The 20,227-nt window shown below is 35.1% G+C and overlaps 2 protein-coding genes across 3 annotated transcripts; one reads left to right on the top strand and one right to left on the bottom strand.

Annotated features, from left to right (window-relative positions):
• LOC18780650 (indole-3-acetate O-methyltransferase 1) lies at positions 929-4,825 on the top strand. Its single transcript, XM_007211351.2, has 4 exons — positions 929-1,437; positions 1,554-1,970; positions 2,946-3,221; positions 4,122-4,825. Exons 1-4 carry the CDS (start codon positions 1,327-1,329, stop codon positions 4,473-4,475), a joined length of 1,158 nt encoding a protein of 385 aa, XP_007211413.1. The 5' UTR covers positions 929-1,326; the 3' UTR covers positions 4,476-4,825.
• Positions 6,978-11,707, bottom strand: LOC18779028 (65-kDa microtubule-associated protein 1). 2 transcript variants are annotated; one of them, XM_020561922.1, is made up of 10 exons: positions 11,553-11,704; positions 10,467-10,560; positions 10,159-10,362; positions 9,755-10,003; positions 9,454-9,669; positions 9,200-9,355; positions 8,807-9,118; positions 8,131-8,215; positions 7,750-7,901; positions 6,978-7,523 (listed from the first exon to the last, which is right to left on the bottom strand). In XM_020561922.1, exons 2-10 carry the CDS (start codon positions 10,536-10,538, stop codon positions 7,224-7,226), a joined length of 1,746 nt encoding a protein of 581 aa, XP_020417511.1. In that variant the 5' UTR covers positions 10,539-10,560; positions 11,553-11,704; the 3' UTR covers positions 6,978-7,223. The 2 variants fall into 2 exon arrangements, 1 of the variants encoding a protein (XP_020417511.1); XR_002271189.1 differs by having other exon boundaries at positions 7,750-7,898; positions 8,129-8,215; positions 8,807-9,355; positions 11,553-11,707.

The raw sequence follows: 20,227 nt of genomic DNA, 5'->3' as shown, positions 1-20,227 counted from the left end.
GTTTTTGACTCTTTTTAATTTAACGTAAGTAAGGGCATAATTGGAAGTTTATTTTAAAATGCCTTTAATAAATAACCGTCACTTATTATATATTGCCAAATTCGAGAAATTTGTCACCACTGATTTTACATATATAAATATGTACAAACAATAGCTCTCACTCCATCTGCATCCATAAGCATTGAACAATTTAAGCATCTTTTCTTACCCCCAGAACCATGGCTTCAAATGGATTCCAAGTTGCTGTTTCTCATATGAAGGTTGAGAGCTTGGCTGCATGCAGGGAAGAAGGCAACAAGTCCCAATTCCAGGTTTACTTTCTTTCTCTTCTCCATGTAGCTTAGCCTGTTTAGGTCAGATTAATTATAAGTTTTGTTTTGTTATGGGTTTTTTTCTTCTCTTAATGTTCAATTTGGCAAACCATTGTCAACTTCGTTGATAGAACTTGAGCTATTTGGCAGAATGGAAGCAAGAACAAGCTACTAGAATTCAACGAAAATCGGAATAAATATTGGAGACGAGAAATAATGTAACTTTTAATGTGTGTTACATGTCTTAAACAGAAAATTATTGAACTTAAATTTGGATCACTTCGATTTGATTAATAACTAAAAGTATTTGTTGAGTTTTGAACATATCATGTTGAGTCTGCGAAAGATTTATTTTCTATGTGTGATTTATTTATATTAGTTTGGTTTGAGATACCTTCTGATATTATTTATTTAGGATACTCTATTGTAGATGGTATGTGTAGAGGTCGGCCTACATGTCCCCTCATTATTATAATAAATAAATGGGCATTCAAACCTTCTTAATATCTATAACAAAAATCGTAAAATCCCAATAATTCCAAAGTATAGTCTGAACTGTAAAGAAAGGAGTTTCTCACACACATTATTATGGCGTTATGAAATTTGAATTTGAGACTATTAGTATGTAAATCAAGACTCTTTTTCATTGGAGTAGATCCCAATAGCCTAAATCCAAGTTTTTACAAAATGACAAACATATCAACGGCCCATACTTTTAAGGCTAATTAAAGAGCATTGTCACATCAACGCCAACTTGGCGCACATGGAAAATTCTTTAGGGAACACAATTAAAGAGCTAGCTCGTCATCATGCCACTCCAAAATGCACTATATCATAATTTATTCACACACTCTTTGGAAAAGAAAAACAAAAAAACAACACCCTTCTTTCTCTTTCTCTCCTCCTTTCTCTCTTGCTCTCCCTCTATATATACCCACCATTTTCCAACTTCACCCTTCACCCTCATCGCAATATTAATCTTTTTACGAATATTTCTCCTTAATTGATCAAATTCATGGCTCCCAAGGGAGACAACGTTGTAGTTTCAAGTATAAAGCTCGAGAAGATATTTAGCATGAAAGGAGGCAAAGGAGAGTCCAGCTATGCCAACAATTCCCAAGCCCAGGTTAGTCCCTTAATTAAACCAGTTGCTTAATTTAATTAACACTAATCAAAATTTGTTCAAAGTGTTTTCGTCATTTTCTTTATCTGCCCAAGTAATTGTGTCCTTAATTTTTTCAGGCCATACATGCAAGATCCATGCTTCACCTGCTTAAAGAAACCCTAGACAATGTGCAGCTGAGCTCTCCACAAGTCCCCTTTGTGGTTGTGGACCTTGGATGCTCAAGTGGAAGCAACACCATCTACATCATAGATGTGATCATCAAACACATGGCCAAGCGCTATGAGGCCTTGGGATGTGAACCACCTGAGTTCTCAGCCTTTTTCTCTGATCTCCCTAGCAACGACTTCAACACCCTCTTCCAGCTCCTCCCGCCCATGGCCAACCACGGCGGCAGCATGGAGGAGACCCTCGCCGCCGACAGCCACCGCTCCTACTTTGCTGCTGGCGTCCCCGGCTCCTTCTACAGGCGGCTCTTCCCGTCGAGGTCCATTGACCTTTTCCACTCTGCGTTTTCCTTGCATTGGCTCTCGCAGGTAATTAACCCATTATTATTGGTTGTGATAGATACTTACTAACTAATAATCTTATTTTGCCACTTAATTTATTTTTTTATAGTATAATATAGTTGTAGTACGTACAAAATTCTAGGTTGGTGATGACAAATATGTGAAACTAATTAATACTTGTTTGTTTCTAAGGATATTGTGCCACGTCCACACTTGTGCAAAAGAGGTGTTAAAAATAATAAATAAAATAAAATAAAAACTGTACGTTGAAATATTTTAAGCATTCATCTGTTTTTCTGGCCTGCTTTGAGTAGGTCAAAAAGTTAATGCCCCTGATTTATGGTATTCAGGGTTGGGGAAGAACTGATCGTAAACCTAGTTAAAATTAGTAATTATTCTAACCCTAGTTAAAATTAATTAGGAATTATGCCTACCCTAGTTAAAATTAATTAGGAATTATTTTATACCCCAACCTCAATAATTGTATGCTTAACTAGATTGCCTAATCAAGTCACAAAGGCTAGAATTAATTAATGGGTTAATGGTATTTAATTAGAAACAAAAGCTTCTAAATCATTTCATTCAGTCTGTCTACAGCAATCTACCTACTGCATAATTGTCGTCACTACTCAACAACTAGCAAAGTCGAAAGCCAAAATGCATTGCATTCAAGGTAAAAAAATACTAAAAGTCAAATCGGTTAGGCCAAAAAGATGAAGCAAAAGCAGAGCGAGCCTGGTCAAATGTTTTGAAGAATTTAAGCAACTGGCTTATGAGCATGCAACTTTATGCAAATGCTCGGGATTTTCAATAGTTATTTTGTTGTGTAGTAAAAATTCAAATCTTAGACTTTGGCATATTGTAGACCTGAGTTAAATCAGTTGATTAGAACAGTAAGTCCACTCTTTATATTCAAGTTTGAATTCCTTTTTCGTAGATTAGATCGATTAATTTAGACTAGATTATTATTGATAATTCTTTAATGTGTTGCGTGGGGCCCAGGTGCCAGAGAGTGTGCTAGACAAGAGATCAGCAGCCTACAACAAGGGGAGGGTGTTCATTCATGGAGCAAATGAGAGCACAGCCATTGCATACAAGAAGCAGTTCCAGACAGACTTGGCAAGCTTTCTCAGGTCAAGAGCCAAGGAGCTCAAGAAAGGTGGCTCCATGTTTCTTGTCTGCTTGGGCAGGACCTCAGTGGACCCCACTGACCAAAGTGGCCCAGGCCTTCTCTTTGGAACCCACTTTCAGGATGCTTGGGATGATCTTGTCCAAGAGGTAATCATAATATATAAAATGTATTGTGACAAAATTAACATTGCATATAATAATGCTGGTAAAAATTCATAGTGCAATGTGCAATGCATAATAATACCATATAGGCTTATAGAGATAAGTCACATTTTTGAGCTTCAATTGGCAGACCAAAAAGCTGAGAAAAAGATAAAAGAGATGTGCATGATTAGGTCTTATTGGTTTCACAAGACCTTATTATGAATTTTCACTGGTTATGATTTAGTTAGGCCGATTCTAGCCGTTGGATACTCTCCCTAAAATTGATCAAGCCCCTCTATTTGTTCATAGGTATCAACTACTGTCGGCAAAATCATAGCTATTATTGGCCATGGATCAATTGGGTATACGTAGGGCTTGTTTTAACACAAAAGTATAATCATATCTTAGATAAGAACTACAAGGTGATGCAAAAAAACAAAAAACCAAAAAAAAAAAAAAAGACTTCAAATTGCTTTTGAACAAAGTCAGTGCATGTACGTACCTAAAAGATCTTGTCCCTCAATCATATATAGCCTTGCATTTAGACGATATCTGATACAACTCATTTGCTAATCCCGATCATCAATTATTATAGCCTATCTAGTTGAAAAAATAGGACATTAAGCAGTCTGATTAACCAGGTTGGGATCTAGTTAGTTGCATGTGATGTGAGCCAAAATTCCGGGATGTGACAGTGCTTTATGCCTATGAATTGTGATCTATAGGTTAATTATTAAACTATCCGCTATTAATTTTTTGTTGAGTCTTATCACTACTGAGAAACGTAACAGTTTTAACATTCGTGAAAATTAGCCCTTTTGTGTAATTAGCCTAGCTATTATTGAAGATTAATTGTGATATATGGATTAATTATTAAACTATCTGCTATTAATTTTTTTGTAGGGTCTTATCACTAATGAGAAACGTGACAGTTTCAACATTCCTGTGTATGCCTCAAGTTTACAAGACTTCAAGGAAGTAGTGGAAGATGTTGGGTCATTCACCATAAACAAGCTTGAGATTTTCAAAGGAGGAAGCCCCCTTGTAGTGAACCAACCTGATGATGCAGCTGAAGTGGGTCGAGCCCTTGCCAACAGCTGTAGGAGTGTCGCCGGAGTACTCGTGGACGCACACATCGGCGACCACCTTGGCAATGAGTTGTTTGCAAGAGTGGAACAAAGGGGCACAGGCCAATCCAAAGAGCTACTGGAGCAGTTACAATTCCTTCACATAGTGGCATCACTTTCTCTTGCGTAGTTGGGGGAGTATGCCCTTTTTCTTATTTTCGTTGCGTAGAGGAAAAAGAATCCAACACACAAAAGAGAGAGAAGAAAAGGTAAAGGTTGGGACACAATCCTCTTTTCTCCTCCTTGTGTGAGCTTGTTTTGTGTTATCATTGACTGTGGTGTAGTGACCTTTTATTAATATACTTGATGGCCTTTATGACTTTGTGTTCCTTTGAATGAATTAGGGAAATGAAGCTATAGTAAACCCTTTTTCACTTTTCTCTTCCTTTATAGCTTATTATTTTGTCTGTATCATGTGATTTGTATAGTTGTTTGAATGAGGAGTTTCAATTTGACCTAACACCCTTTTGGCTTTTGCAATGCCATTTGCTTAGTTACCTCTACTTTTCTTTCTTCCCCATATCTTCAATTTAATTCTTTTTAATACAAGGTGCTGGGTTGTTAGAGGGCAATGGTAGTTATTTCAGTTGCTAACTAAACAAAGGTGTTCTTTCTTTTCAAATAAAGTTTTGATTTTTTAAACTATTACTTCTTTATTAAATGGGCTGCCTTACTAATCCTTTAATATTAATTGTTAACTGAACAATATGAGGAATGCTATTCACAATCGCTCAAAACCGATTGTCGCAATCCATGTGCCTAGCAAGTATTGCGACTATCACTTTTGAGCGATTGTGAATAGCATTCCTCAATCAATATTATCCCTGCTAAGAGCATTGAGTCTTCAAACTAATTCAAATTGCACTCCAAGCATTTTCTAATACACATGGTAATTGAGAAAAATATCATTCATTATTTTACATTTTTAATTAAGAATTATTAATCCATTATAAACTCTCTCTTTTTTGGAACATAATGTTAACTTTATAAATTTAAGCCAGCCTGTACGATTGCAATTGAAACGTTCATTTAAAGATGATAACAACTCTTAAATTTCTTCCATCATCCCCATAGTGTCTAGAGATTGATCCATAATGCCCAAGAACAAGGAGCAATCAAGCAAGCAGTATAATGTATATACCTATATATATATATATATATATATATACATACATTCATATTCATACACAATCAGCCTCTTCTGGAAGTCTAAAGCTCACCCTTTTCTTTACCTTCCCACTACTTTCACTTCTGCACAAGCAAGGAGCATGTGTATCACTTTTTCCACTATCGACCATTTCAATAGTCAACAGCCTCTACAAAGAAAAACTGTCCCTTGAATTCTTGGAGGTAAAATCATCCGAATCCTCTCCACCCAAACATGGATAAAGCCAGTTCTTTTCAAAATCACCTTCTTTGATATTACATAGGCTGTTATCATCTTTTTCGCACGGCAATGAAGCTAAGAACCACTCTTCTAAAGTGAGCTCCTTCTTCACCATTTTCATCTGCTGCTGCTCTTTATTGGGCTGCACTAATTTCTTCCACATGTTCTTTTCTGCCCATAAGCATTTTGGCTACATAAACTCCATGACTGAGGTTGTGAAGCTAACACATCAAACTCTTCCTTAGCAAATCTCTGAGGGCTTGAAATTTGGCCAAAGCAAAAGTAAATACTCACACCCATTTCTCTAATTTTTCCTAGGAGTTACAAAATAGTATAGTGCTCATAAATGGAACAACAGATACTTTGATGTGGTCTCAGCATATGTTGAAATATACTGAGCACATATTTATATGATGCTTTGATTCCTCGTTTTCTCCAACAATATTAGTTGGGAGTTTCTTAGTGAGGTAACTTCATTGTTATCTACATATATCCAATCCCAACTAAGGGTTAAAAGTAATTTTGACTGTCCTCTGTCTCTTGTTTGAGGCAAGTATCTCCTTGAAGCTATCGTTCTGAGGTGTAAAAACTGAAGAGCAAAATCAGCATTTCCAATTTGTCATACCAAATATGTAGAAATAGATGTTGTGATCACAGTAAATCCAGTAACAAAAAAAAAAAAATTCAGGCCAATCGTACAAACTCTCTCTTGGATTATCCAGGACAAGTTTTTACCTACTAGGTAATTTTGTAGACAGACACAAAGCCATCCTTGGCAAACAAAGTTGTTAGATACAAATTAAGAATAATTGCAAACCCATAAGGACAAAGCAACTTGTTGCCTTGTTTACATCTATCCAATCCATGAGGCCAGTTCCCTGAGGGTGAAAATGAAAGATATATCATCGATTGATTTCTTCGTTTTTTTTAACTTCCAATACAATTTTGTATCGTACCCTTGAGAACTTTGTAGCCTAGCCACAATTATAAATTCGAAAAATAGGATCGGTATCCTCATTTTTTGAATATCATCGAGTTCCTATGGTTTTATGTTTCCCAGCCTAAGCCAAGAAAAATTCTCGGTAATGCTAGGAGTTACCTAACCAGTACACGAGGAATGTGCAGGCCAGGTTCATTGCAACCAAGACAGGGAAATCCATTCTCGAGTTTAACATGGATTGGGAGTCACGTAAAGCAAAACAATAAAAGAAACAAGAACATTCACGAAACCGAAATTCATAAGTCTACTGGCACGAATGCAGAGGCGGGATTTTATTTCGAACACAGAATAGCTACCAGCCAAAACATGAAGAACAGAGAACGCAACGTGTATTTAGAAAGCCTCCGAATGCTAAAACATAACATGCACAGGTACACACAGTTCACTCTCCAATTTACCCTCACTGTTTCATACATTATATCCCTACAACAGTAACTAGTTAAAACACTAAAATTTGACAGAGATGTAACCTACAATTATCTCCCTTACTATTATGGTGACACCGGAAGTGTATCAGTGCCAGAAATGTGGGACGCAGCATCCTCTTTTGCTATCTCAACATAGTTCATAGGAGCAACGGGCCTAAGATCCTTCTTCGCATCTTTCGTTACAGACCTGCTTCCATTTTGATGAGCATTGAGTGATAGCCGTCTGCCAGGAGTTCCATTTGGACCTCCATTTGCACGAGGACCTACTATCTTCTTTGTGCCAACTGGTCGAGCAGGGCTAGGCTTTGAGCCAAATATGGTTTCTTGTTCTGTATGTTGTAGCTCTTGATACTTCTTCTGATCCTGCAAAATCCATGAGACATAATCCCATTTGATGCAAGAGGACAATGAACTCAGACTGATGTAAAAACCAAAATAAAAAGGCTACTAAAACGTCAGATTTAGATTTAGGTCATGTCAAGCATAATTACTTAGGAACACAACTAAACTCATGTAAAAATCAATGAGCATTTAATCACCTCGTATAATCATCAATAATCATTTAATTATCTATTCAAGTAAAACGTACCCTCATCCTCCGCTTCTCTTCTTCTCTGTCTTGCCTAAGCATGGCATATTCATCTAGCATAGCAAGGAGAGGAACACCATCATAAGTAAATGATATGCCACGATCTTCCTCCCATCCACGAGTTTTGGCTACCAATGTGTCCACAAGAGCTGCATTGCCAAGAAAACGAAAAAAAATAAGAAATTTGGAAACTAATGGGTGGATTGTAAGCACGTCAAGGGAGTGGTAATCGACAGCATGGATTGTTTAATTTTCTTTGATCATGCACATATACACTGTACATGCCATACAAACTTCCTTTACTTATGCGTCTCGCTTTCTGTCAAATCTGCATCTGTAAGACTACAGTTGTCATAACCGTGGTATCCTCTACACTTACCTGGATTTTGTTAACCAGAATACGTGCTTTCTCTGCACGCTTGAGGTTTAGGTGTGCACCTCTACTTGCATTATACCTGTTTTCATCCTGTTTCAACAAGACAATGTTGGTTACAATGAAACGCCTAAAATTGGAAAATTCAAGTATAAAAAATCCGCAAAATTCATATGGGTTGCACAGATGCAAAGTCATATGCATAGAATCTCCTAGGCCAGTTATTAGTTTTAAAGGACTACATGGTTACTCTAACCACCCTGAAAAGGCAAGACTGCAACCCAAGAACTCCACACCTAAGCCCATCCATGAAATGGTTACATTTTCCTGTATGTTCATATATATTTGGCAGGTGGTTAGATGGGTAGGACTTCTAATAGATCCTCCCCAGGTCCTATTTACCAAGTAGCTTCATTCTAGTAACTGTTGAATTACAATACTTAATTCTAGCATGTCCGACATCTACAGTAATTCACAGAGAACAATGGAGAAGGTCTAGGTAGTTGGACTCCAATGGACGGGGAGCATAGTGAAGGTGCTTTCTTCAACAACAACAACAAAAAAAAGTCTATCGTAATGTATGGGGAGCACTGTGCGACATATGAAACTCTGTTTTCCACAATAAGGTCCAGCCAGCAATTCACATTCATGCGTAGGTAGATATTTCAGGGAGAGTTTAATTACGCGATTGTAGTCCTCAAGCCAACTCTCTTCTTCGCAGGCTGACATCCATTTCTCAACTTTGTCCAATATATCCTTTCTGCTTAGAGCTTCATCCCTCGCTTTCGCTATCTGATCATCCATGTCAGCCAGTAATTCAGTAGGTTCAACATTCCCAGAATCAATCAGTTCCATAATCTTATCTCTTGCAGCTTCTGGATCTATTTCTATGTGAGCTCGAGTGAAAATCTCCTCAAGCTCTGACTGCTTCTTGAATGCAATTTCCTTCATCCTGCTTGATTTCAGCTGATCAAGCCGCTCAACTTCGACCTCAGTCTTCAAAACAAAATCGAGAAATGAGTAAACAGCCATCATAAATTGTTTTAACAAACCACTGAACATCATATGCTTATATACCTGCTCAATCAGATCCCAGGCAAGAGCCCCAGGAACAGTCACTTCATCCACTGAAGCTGATATGTTACAGGTAACATGGTCAAAGAATCCCCTTTCCTCATCAGGGGTATCCATCAGATTCCACAGATCAAGTAGCTGTGTTGCTGACTCTTGGAGCTTTAAAGTGAAGATAAATGTCAAATTTAATCTGAAATATAAATTATTATTTTTCTACAAACACAAATAATGAAAAAGAAAAAGGAAAAAAAAAAAACCTTATGCAGCCTCTGCTTCTTATCTTCTTTTAGTGCTAAGACAGTCTTAGCCAGCCTAGATAAAGTATCATTGCTAATGCTTTTGGATTGCACACCAGTTGAGTCATTTAAGCTAGGATGGACCTCTGTAACAGTACTCAAGAAGTCCAGCCCAAGCACAGCACAAAGGTCATGCACTGTGCTCACAAATTCAAGCACCTTGTGCAATCTTTCACTCTGTCAGATCAAATGAGAAATTAACACTACGAACTTATTGCAGATTAATCATTTTGCCATGTTCATGAGGATAAGATATATTTACCTTTTCCTTTTGAAGATCATGAAGTTGGGATTGATATTCATCTAATTTCTTCAGGGATAGATCAGACTCATCAACAGCAGGACTCTCACTGAGATTCAAGTTCCCAGCAATTTCTCCACAAATCTTTTGTATCTGTGACTGTACATCAGAAAACTCCTTCACCCTGTCCTCTTTCTGTTTCCACAGCTGCTCCAGTACTGGCGCTATAGCTGCAAGCTGTTCCTTGATTGTTCCTGAAGTCTTCTCGGGCTGTAAACAAATTAACACTTCATTATTACTTAGAAGACAAAATGATAGACTATTAACGTGCTTTAATGTAGCAATAAAAGATCATCAGTTCATATGAAGAAAAAATATATAATTTCTTTTTTAATAAGATGAAGAAAAAATTTGTAATTACTCACAACTCCGACAAAACTTTTTTCTCCCAGAGCTGATACAAGACTGGAAAGTTCAAGTTTGGCATCAGACAATGCCTGAAGGAGCTGTGCCCTTGACTTTGCTGCCAGCTCGACCTTCCTCTTGTATACATCTAGACACTCTTGCTCTAATTGAAGAAGCATTTTGTCTCGTTCTTCATCACTCTCGCCAACTTCATTCCAAATTTCCTGCAATAAATCATGCATTAGTTCAACATCCAATCTTCACATTACATAAAAAGAAGCTGTGATGAAGAAACAGACAGACAATCAAAGATAAATATATAAGTCACCTGTAGTTTCTGCAGTAAAGAACCGCAAGTCGTTTCTCCAAGACGAGGGTTTTCAGCATCCACGACAGCCATTTTTGTTAAATCACCACCTAGACTGCATCATCGAAAATGTTCAGAAGACACTTAATACATTTTCATAAATAGTGTATAAACACCCGTCAGCATCAGTCACATAAGAAGGTAAGTAATCAGTAAAAAGGATCAAGCATAATAAAAGACCACAAGTATGAATTAACCTCAGAAAACGATAGAAATACATAGTAGCCCTGTTTAAGCTCAACCATCAGCTGAGCATTAGAAATTTAAATTCCATAAAATAAGATAAAACAACTCAAATGCCAAAAGCAGAGTGATTTTTATATGGTATCTATAAACATAACACAGAGATGCCCTCTCTATATCTTCTGGGTTCTGGAAATACGGCGGTCAACTATTAATACCTTCAACCCGGAAATAAATTTTGATAAAATAAAAATGAAGTTCTAAACACAGATCACGCAAATCAGATCGTGTTACCCAGTAAACAAAAATTACAATCGAAGTACCAAGTTAAAGCAACCCAAACAAATGAACCATTTTTTAAGTTTTCTTTCTTTCAACTTGGAGTGTCAAAAAAGCAAAATAAAGATTCTGATCTTAAAAATCTAGACATAGAACACAAGAATCAAGAATACTAACTTTTTTCCCTCTCATCTTCCCATCACCAAAAACAAAGCACTAATCATAGTAGTACATTATACTAATCCCCACTTAATTAACCAAATGAAAGCACTAAATCCAACATTCCAAATCCATAACCAAGAACAAATCATCAGGAAAAAATCTCAAGCCCAAACACAACTATAAACCCCAATAACAAAATTCACTTCACAGTGGAGCATGCTGAACACAAAACCCACCAAGAAAGAACCCTCATTTGCATTATCCAACCACAACCCATAACCCAGAAACCCCCACATTTAATCATGAACAAGAAATTTCAGAACACTCAGATCCCTCAAGAACTAAAACAACCCCCATATCCAAACAAAAACCATACAAAATGAAAAACAGAAAAGCAGAGAGTGTAGCAGAGAAAATGCTCACCAGATCGTCCTCGGAGCTAAGGGTTTTTGGGGTTTGTGGGTTTCAGATCTACGAGAGTGAGTGCCGTATTGTGTGTCTTCCTCAGTGCAATCTCTGAGAGTGAGAGAGTGATGGAAGCTACCACAGGACAGAGAACGAAAAGATTAAAAACAGTGTGCAGATGAAATAGACAAAGGTGGGACCCTTATATACCATAATCTAATTGTCCCGAAAATGTCCATTCTGCAATGCCCTGGGTTTTGGTGATTAATTACGATTTTGACACTGTAGGATAGTTATTATTAGAGGTAGTTGCTGCTTTGACTGCTTCTTTGTCTGTGTTCTGAGAGATCGTCCATAGGGTTCAGTCCATGGTCAAGGTCAAGGAGGACTATTACCAGAAGAACCTAACAAATGTTGAAATTTGCCAAGTTGACAAGTTTGGCCAGGCCGTATATCTAATATTAATAACTTGTCAAGTAAATAAGATTGATTTTGAACATTTTAATTTCTTGACTTATGTGCATGGGAATTAAAAACGTTACAATGCATGACCCTCTTTTATTTAATTGTTAGTTATTATCACTAGAATGAATGTTATAAATAATGTCATATACGTCATTTGACAACATGTGGTATCGTCTGTCAAATCTCTAATATTATTAATCAATTAAACTTGACTTTGGATATCTTTTTGAATTTAAATGCATGGTTGGTTTTATTCACACACTATATATATCTAAATAGTTTTCTTTAAGTTTAGCATGGATTTAGGGTTTTCACTTATTTCCGTCAATAGAAGAGAGGGGTGTTATCAAATTATAAAGCATATTATGGGAAGCATTTGCCTAAAATTGTCTAGATTGCTCACACAACGCAGAAACAATAGTCATCATTTGTATAATAAAATGGAGGAGGAAAAAGCCTTCGGATTCTAAACGTGGATTGGAGGGTCAAAGCAAACCTTAAAATATATAAGAGAGAGAGAGAGTAGAAAAGATTGGGAGTGGCATTTGTGTGAATGAGTTAAAGATGAATGGCATTTGTTAGTGAGAAGAGGCATGAGAGAAAAAAAAGAAAAAGTATTGGTATGGGAGCGAACCGAGATGTGGGGGCAAAGCTGGTGGTGGTGGTCACTGGCCACGGCTTAGGTGTCATCACGAAGCCAACAGGACCTCAATCCTCTGCAAATCCGCTTATCTACATATGCAAGGCCTCTGTGATTAGACGAGCTCACCAAATTTGTTTTGGATTTTTCCATGTATGACCCTCCAGTATCATGTTTTTTTAATTCTTTTTTTTTTTCTTTTTGTCATGCTATCCAATCATATTTATAATTTCATAATAAATTTGGCTTCACAAGAGACCCCTAATTTCATAATAAATTAATATCATTTGTATTAAAAAAAATTAATAACATAAAAAAATTTTAGTGAAAATAACTTTATGTTTAAAATTAAAAGTACATTGTAATCCTTTGTTCTGTTCTTCTCTTAACTCTGACATTGACATCATTTTTTGTTTTTGTTTTTTGGGATTCACTATTATACTTAATATAGGAGTCCAAATTATTTTATTTTATTTTATTTAAAAAATTTATATGAAATGGACTTTAGAAACACACCCAAAGCTTATTTACAACATAACAAAAAGGCTTTTAATTTCTTTTAAATTACAAAACTACCATTGATTTCTTAAAACAAACCCAAAGCCAAAACCTCATAAAAAAAAGCCCAAAACACTCAATAGAGTATCAAAGTAATTTAATAATTAAAATTAACTTAAAAATGGCTAAAACCTAAATTTACTTAAAAATTAAACTCAATAGGGTCAGCTATCATTTTTTGAGTTTTTTTTGGGTTTGTTTATAGAAATTAAATGGTTTAGGGTTTATCTATATTATTAGTGCTAAGAATGGGTGTATGACTAAATATCTCCTCCCTCTTTTTCATTCAACAATATAACAAACTTTCATTTGGAAAATTTAAATTCACAGTTTTATGCAATAGACTCAAAATTAAATGCCACTAAACCAAATAATTACTAACAATCCATATTAAGATTTTTATTTGTAAGACTTTGACATATACTCAAAAGTATTATGTCCCAAGTTTAAGGAAAGTTTTTTTTTTTTTTCCTTTTGGTAAACTAATTTTGAAGAAAGTTGTTTGTTGCATTGGTGTATGCAATTACTTTTGCCTACCAGTCACACTCACATGTTGATGTCCATACTTGAAAGTTCAGCTTGCAAGTATTTTTACCTGCTTTTCCATAATGACCACTCCATCGATTTTATTAATGTAGTACGGCTAGTTTTGGCCACAAAAGAAAAAAATAGAATTACAAGTGGGATAGGTGTAATCTTAATGAATCTTATTTTTAATAGTTTTTTATTATTTAAGAAATAATATTATTTTGTTAAATATTTGATATGTTATGTTGTTAGATAATCAATATAAATTGCACATTCAAACAAGAACTTAGTTGATGATTGAAACATTACTTAAAAGTTGAATCCATTTAAGAGAAGTTGTTTGTTTGGATGCAAAACACAGCGTTTGGTCTAGAAATCTTCAAGGCAAGAGTGTTTGATTATATATTTAGTTATATACAAGGTTTAAAATATCAATGGTTTTGGAAATATCGGTAATTTAAAAATATGGAAATTTTGATGGAAATATTGAGAAATTATCGATATCAATAAAAATTGAATAAAAACCACGAAAATTGTCAAAAAAACTTGAAAATTTTTCGTGAAACTTTGGAGGATGTTTATTTAGTCAATTATCTATTACTTTATTACAAAAAAATTAGAAGAAAATGTATTACCTGATTGGTTTAACTAATTTAAGTTGATTATATAGCGAGCTAACAAACACTACGACTCTGCGAGTGTAGAAAATATGTAGTAATTAATGAAAAAAGATTAAACACGCCATAATCATTTATTTATAATGATTATAATATTTTACAATTTATACATTGCATGGTAAGATACATGAGTGACTTAGTATCACGTAGAGCTCTTATAAGTTTCAAATTTGAGTTATTTACACTAACACCCCCCTGAAGTTTTCAGCTTTTTCATAAAACTCCTTGAAGTTTAAGAAATTACAAGAACACCTCCTAAGGTTTTAAATAATTTTCGCAAAACTCCTTTTTATTGATTTTTCATCCAAAGATTGATGATTTTATACACACAAAATTTCTCCAAATGACAAAATTGGGCATTGAGATTAGATTGCATATACCTCACTGAGGTTAATTTTGTCATTTGCATGAGTTTTGTTTAAATAAAATTATCAATTTTTGGACAAACAATCAACGAAAAAGGGTTTTGTGAAAACAAACTGAAACATCAGGGGGTGTTCGTATAATTTTTTAGACCTGAGGGGGTTTTGTGAAAACACAAGAAACCTCAGAGGGTGTTAATGTAAATAACTCTTCAAATTTTTCACTGTCTTAATCATCTCAATATTATTTTGGCCAAATATTGCAGAATTGTGAGAGAAATTATCGATGTTGATATTTTCTGATATTATCGATACTTATACGATATGTGTATGGATATATTCCAAAATATTCTAGATCTAAAAAAAATGATAATATCCTCGACATTATCGATATTTTAATCCTTGGCTATATATCATACACTTAAGAGAGGTTGCTTTCACCAATTATTTTGCTTCCATCATGAAGATGATGCTTTTCCTTAATTGTCTCTCACTAGCTGATTAATTAATTAATCAATCATCTAATTGGCTAATTAACATGGTACGTGTACTATGTTTTCTTTATAAATAAATTGATTTAAATCAAATTGATGTTTGACTAAAAATTTGGCAAGTGATGGTTTTTCAAACTTGAGCTTCATTGATGTACGAAAATCAATTATGAAATGAAGGGGCCAATGGGAATGGCTTTGTAGGGCTTGCTTCATGTGGGCGAGACAGGAAATGTATGGGAACTGTTTGGGTGCATTGTAAGAGCCAAAAACTCTCACATGCTCTTTGTACTGTTATAGTATTAATCTTTATTGTTTTTGGTACATCTACTATTATAAAGTTTTAATTAGCCAGAAAATATATCACCTTTGCTATAGGAATAATAATATAATATGCAACACATAATGTTATATGTTTAAAATAGTTTCTTAATTACTCTTAAGAGCCACACCCATGTTGATTGAATACCGAAGCCCTTAAAAATGTTCATAATATCTAATCATAGCAACCTGATTAATAAGGATGGAATCACATATAGATCTGAATTAATTATAGAAATGAATTCAGATTAAGAAAAAACCTTGAATCTTCTAAGGTCTTTTCTCAGAGTGCTTCTTATGTTCTTTTAGGCACATTGAAATTTCAAAGCCCAAGAAAGGAAGTTGTGAAGAGTCTCATTGGGTGGGGAAAGATAATGGCCTCCAGTAATTGAATGCAATATCAAAGATAGGTTAAGAGATGACTGTTGGGGTTGGGGTTGGATGGAGGAATTTGGTCTTTACAACATTTGGTATGGAGATTTATTGCTACTTGCAATTTTCAGGAACAGTAGTTCATGGATGGACATATCTGCTGAGGAAACGCCATTAATGATTGTATTTTGTAGGTCCAACGTCTCCAAGCTTGCAAATTGTACCGGGGTTATAATGGAGCCTACAATTTTATCATGTATGATTGGCAAGTTGTATTTCTTGGTAATCTGAAAAAACGTATTCCTTACGCAACATTGATATTAAGAAAGTAAGAAGAAAAAAAGGGTTCTACATCCATCATCAAATTGACGCTACCGTCATCCTTAAACTTATTTTATCATTCATTCTTAATCTAGTATTGACCGAATTTTAATTGTTTTCTCTTATACTTTTATAGTGAATCTCTAACAACCCGAGGGCGTAGCTCATATTTATTAAACCTCGTCAACAAATTATTGTGTTGTGTAATTGTTTACTTTTGTCTTTATCAATCGCATTCGACCACATTATTAACCTCTTAAATCTTCCGAGAGTTAACAAACATTATTAACCTCTTGAGTTCCCCTTCCAAGACTATCTGATTCTCACATTATATTGGTCCATTACTTTCTTTCATGCCCTCATTATCTTAATTATTTTCTTAGTTTTGATTTTTTGATACAAGAGATATTGGAAGAGAGCGTCAAGCTCAATGTCTATCTTTTCATTTAGTCTACCAATTTGTGTACTCATCTCTATTTCTCTAATCATATGATGAATAGAGAAAGAGAGAAGTATACAACATAATATAGGTAAGTTATTTTGGACTTTTACTCATACCTTTCAAATGGATGAACTAGGTTTGGGCTAATGGTTTAGTAGATTTCATGCACTGTGGGCCCAAATCGTCGGCTTGCCTCGTTGGCCTCGGATGTGTTAAATGGGTCAGATTGGCTCAGTACGACACGAGCCTAATCTGTTTAAATGGGAATGCAACATGGCTCAAGTATGATTATTGAAAGCATGGGCAATGCATGGCTCGAACCCGCTTCAAGTCCAGTCCCACTTAAATTTGTATTATTTTTCAAGGCTCACATTACATAAATCATATTTTAGCCTCCCCTCGATATCTACATATATTTAGTTTAATTTGGTGGCTTCTTCTTCCAACAAATCATAAATTTTCATATTAAATAAATACTACAATAAATCCTCAATTTTTAGTCCCATATTAAATCCTCAATAAATAAATACTACAATAAACCTTCAATTTTTAGTCTCATATTACATATAAGAAAGGTATTAATATGTTATAATTTTTTTTTTGTATAAATTTAATATGCTAACTTGAGTATTTTTTTTTTCAAGAAATTAAAGGAAAACAAAATATATTCAAGTTAAATGAGCCAAGCATGGGCCAACCTCGAGCATGGCCTAGTTCTGTGTGGACTTGGGCTTGAGCCGGGACAGGATCAATGGTTTTGATAAATAGGCTAAGACGGCATGACCCGATTAATTAAATAAGTCGACCTAGCCCAGCCCAAATAACTTAGTGGCATGAATTTAAATGGGCCAGGACGTGTCATTTGACACCTCTACCTCAAAACCTTCATTGCTCCTCATTCTCTCTTTGTACTCTTCCACTCTCTTAGTCTCATTTTCTCACAATTTCTATAGATTTCCACTATCTTAATGTTATCTTGATTTTTAGATAAAATGTATTTTTCTTCTTTCATTAACGAGGGAGGAGATATTCAAACTTGTGATTTTATCCAATATTAGGAAGAGAACTACTGCTTGCGGTTGAGAGGGTTGTAACAAGTAGTCTTCTATGTAGAGTTGCCGCAACTACAATACAACTACTAAAGCTAAAGGCAACAAGATTGATGATGTGTGTTGGTCGTTTCTATGCTCTCAATGGTCATAATAGACTGACCAATTCATGTCCTTGTATAATGTTGTGCATTTTTGTATATATATATATTTTTTTTACAGTAATGTAATTGGAACTAATGCTTTACTTCATGAAATATCAATTTTCAGCTTTTGTAAATCTCCATTGGAGTGTCTCCACACAAAAAAGTGGATCATGAGTAATTTTCATTTGGACAGATCAATAAAATCAACAAACACAATTATTTATTTTGCTCGACAATTCAACCAAAACAACAAAAAAGTTCATAATTTCCATTTCTGGAACTCTTTGATCTTATCATAGCTTTAACACAATGCAATTATCCTATCATTTTCCATGCTATCATAGAAATTCTAGAGAAATTCTATGACACCACCACCGGTACCAGTTGGGAGAGCATCTTTTTTGCCCACTTCTCTTACTGATGTGGCATTTGGCCTTCAAGGAGATGGTTCAATAGCAGTAGCACCAGTCATGAACCCAAGAGCTCCAAATCGTATACTTAGCGAAGCAGCGGCAAGAGCCAGAGCTTCTATGTACTCAATGGCTGGATTTAATTGCGACGAGGGTACATTCAATAACAACGACATGAATATGAGACTAAAGTCCCTCTTTGCATTATATTACTAGCACCTCCTTCTATGTCCCTTCGTATATAAACATTGCATATGGAACCACGAATGACATACCTATTCGTACAATCTCAACAGCTCCCTTGCGTTACTTCTTCATTCCTGTGTTAATTCAATACTTGTCTAGCCTGCCAATCGTTATCTTGATATGAGATTACCTGCTATTCCTAACAAAGGCGATGAATATCGTGACTATTGGGATAACATATTCATATGCCTTGTTTTAAGCATTAAGTCTTTTCCTTCGGGAAGTCATTCCAGGAAAGAAAGCCAATCATGGAGGAAAGCAAGTCAGTCAAAGGGTAGCAAGCGAGTTCCTTCCCATCGGTCCTAGTTTGCTTATTTCCTATCTCTTGTGCAAGGCTAGTTGTCCATAGCGCTAACATGCTCGGGCTCCTGTCTGTGATAGAATGGTTTCATGCTCTTTCCCTCTCTTTGTCTTATCCATTTGGGGATTTCTTATAACTAATATATGTGTTTTGATGTTGAAAAAATATTTAGACTGAAATGTTCGTTGCTGAAGGAAAAAGTAATTGAGGGTGGAATTACAAATGTTTTTCGTAAGGCGAGGTAGTCAGTGCAGGTAGGCGAGGGCAAGTCTACGATTTATGGGTGTATATACTATTTCCTTTTGTCGTTATAGCAATCTTTCTTAGTGCACCCTTAGGCGAGGAAAGAGAGAATGCTTGGTAGCATGACAATAGGAGTTTAGTAGGCAAGGTATTAGCACACTTTTCTCTAAGGGTTGAAAGCCAGTAGTAAACCAGTCAGCTAGTTGAAGTTAGAAAGTTCAGAAGTAGCTGCTCTCCCAGCTGCACATTCATCGTCTATAATAGCATGCGACACTGTCTTTTCTTGTTGATGGTAAGTGAAAAAGATGAATCATATACCCCTATTTTTACCTACAAAAAACAAGGACACCCTATTTTTGTTTGGTCTGAGATCATTTTCAGATGAATCAATAAGCCTCATACTTTTCTGTTAAAAGAGTATGGTCTGTTTGGAAACTTTCTTGTTTTATTTTACTAAAGATGGAGAAGAAAATGGATAAAAATGTGAGAAAAGAGATTATAGAAGTTAGGGAACATAACATAAATCACATTGGTTTGTAATATAAAAAACTGCTTTTAAAATACAATTTCAAATAAATTTTAGTTTCAGCTTTATTTATACCCTTTCCTCTCTCTCTTAAAGCTAGACTGAGATAATAGACTGATGAACTAAACAGAATTACAATCTTCTTTATTTAGTTTCAGCTCATTGTGAAGGCAATTGAAACTAATAGCAATTGCAATCTTCTTCGCTAATTGGGTGTTCCATGCTATATGTCCTTTTTGTTTTTAAGTACTTACACTTCCTTTTATTTTTTACTACTTTGCAATTGCAATATACTTTTCCACACTAACACAAAGGAATTTTAGGGTAAACAGTTGTTATATAGCGCCATGTTGTTGAGCAAACCAATGTTGCCAATTGGGCACGGCACGCCTGGAAAAAACTTGAGTATAAAAGTAAAGAAAAAGAGGGACTCAAATGTAAATTGGGTATAAGTTCAGAGACTAATAAAACGAATAATATCAAAAAATTATTATGAAAAAAAATGTCTCTGAAAAAAAAAAAAAAAAAAAAAAAAACTATATGGTGCCTGATTAAAAAATATTCCTCTAGTACAAAATAAACTTAAAAAATCTAT

The sequence above is a fragment of the Prunus persica genome, chromosome G4 (assembly GCF_000346465.2).
Source record: "Prunus persica cultivar Lovell chromosome G4, Prunus_persica_NCBIv2, whole genome shotgun sequence".
Lineage (NCBI taxonomy): Eukaryota > Viridiplantae > Streptophyta > Magnoliopsida > Rosales > Rosaceae > Prunus > Prunus persica.
The sequence above is the reverse complement of the archived record's forward strand: the minus strand, read 5'-3'. Positions and strand labels throughout refer to the sequence as shown.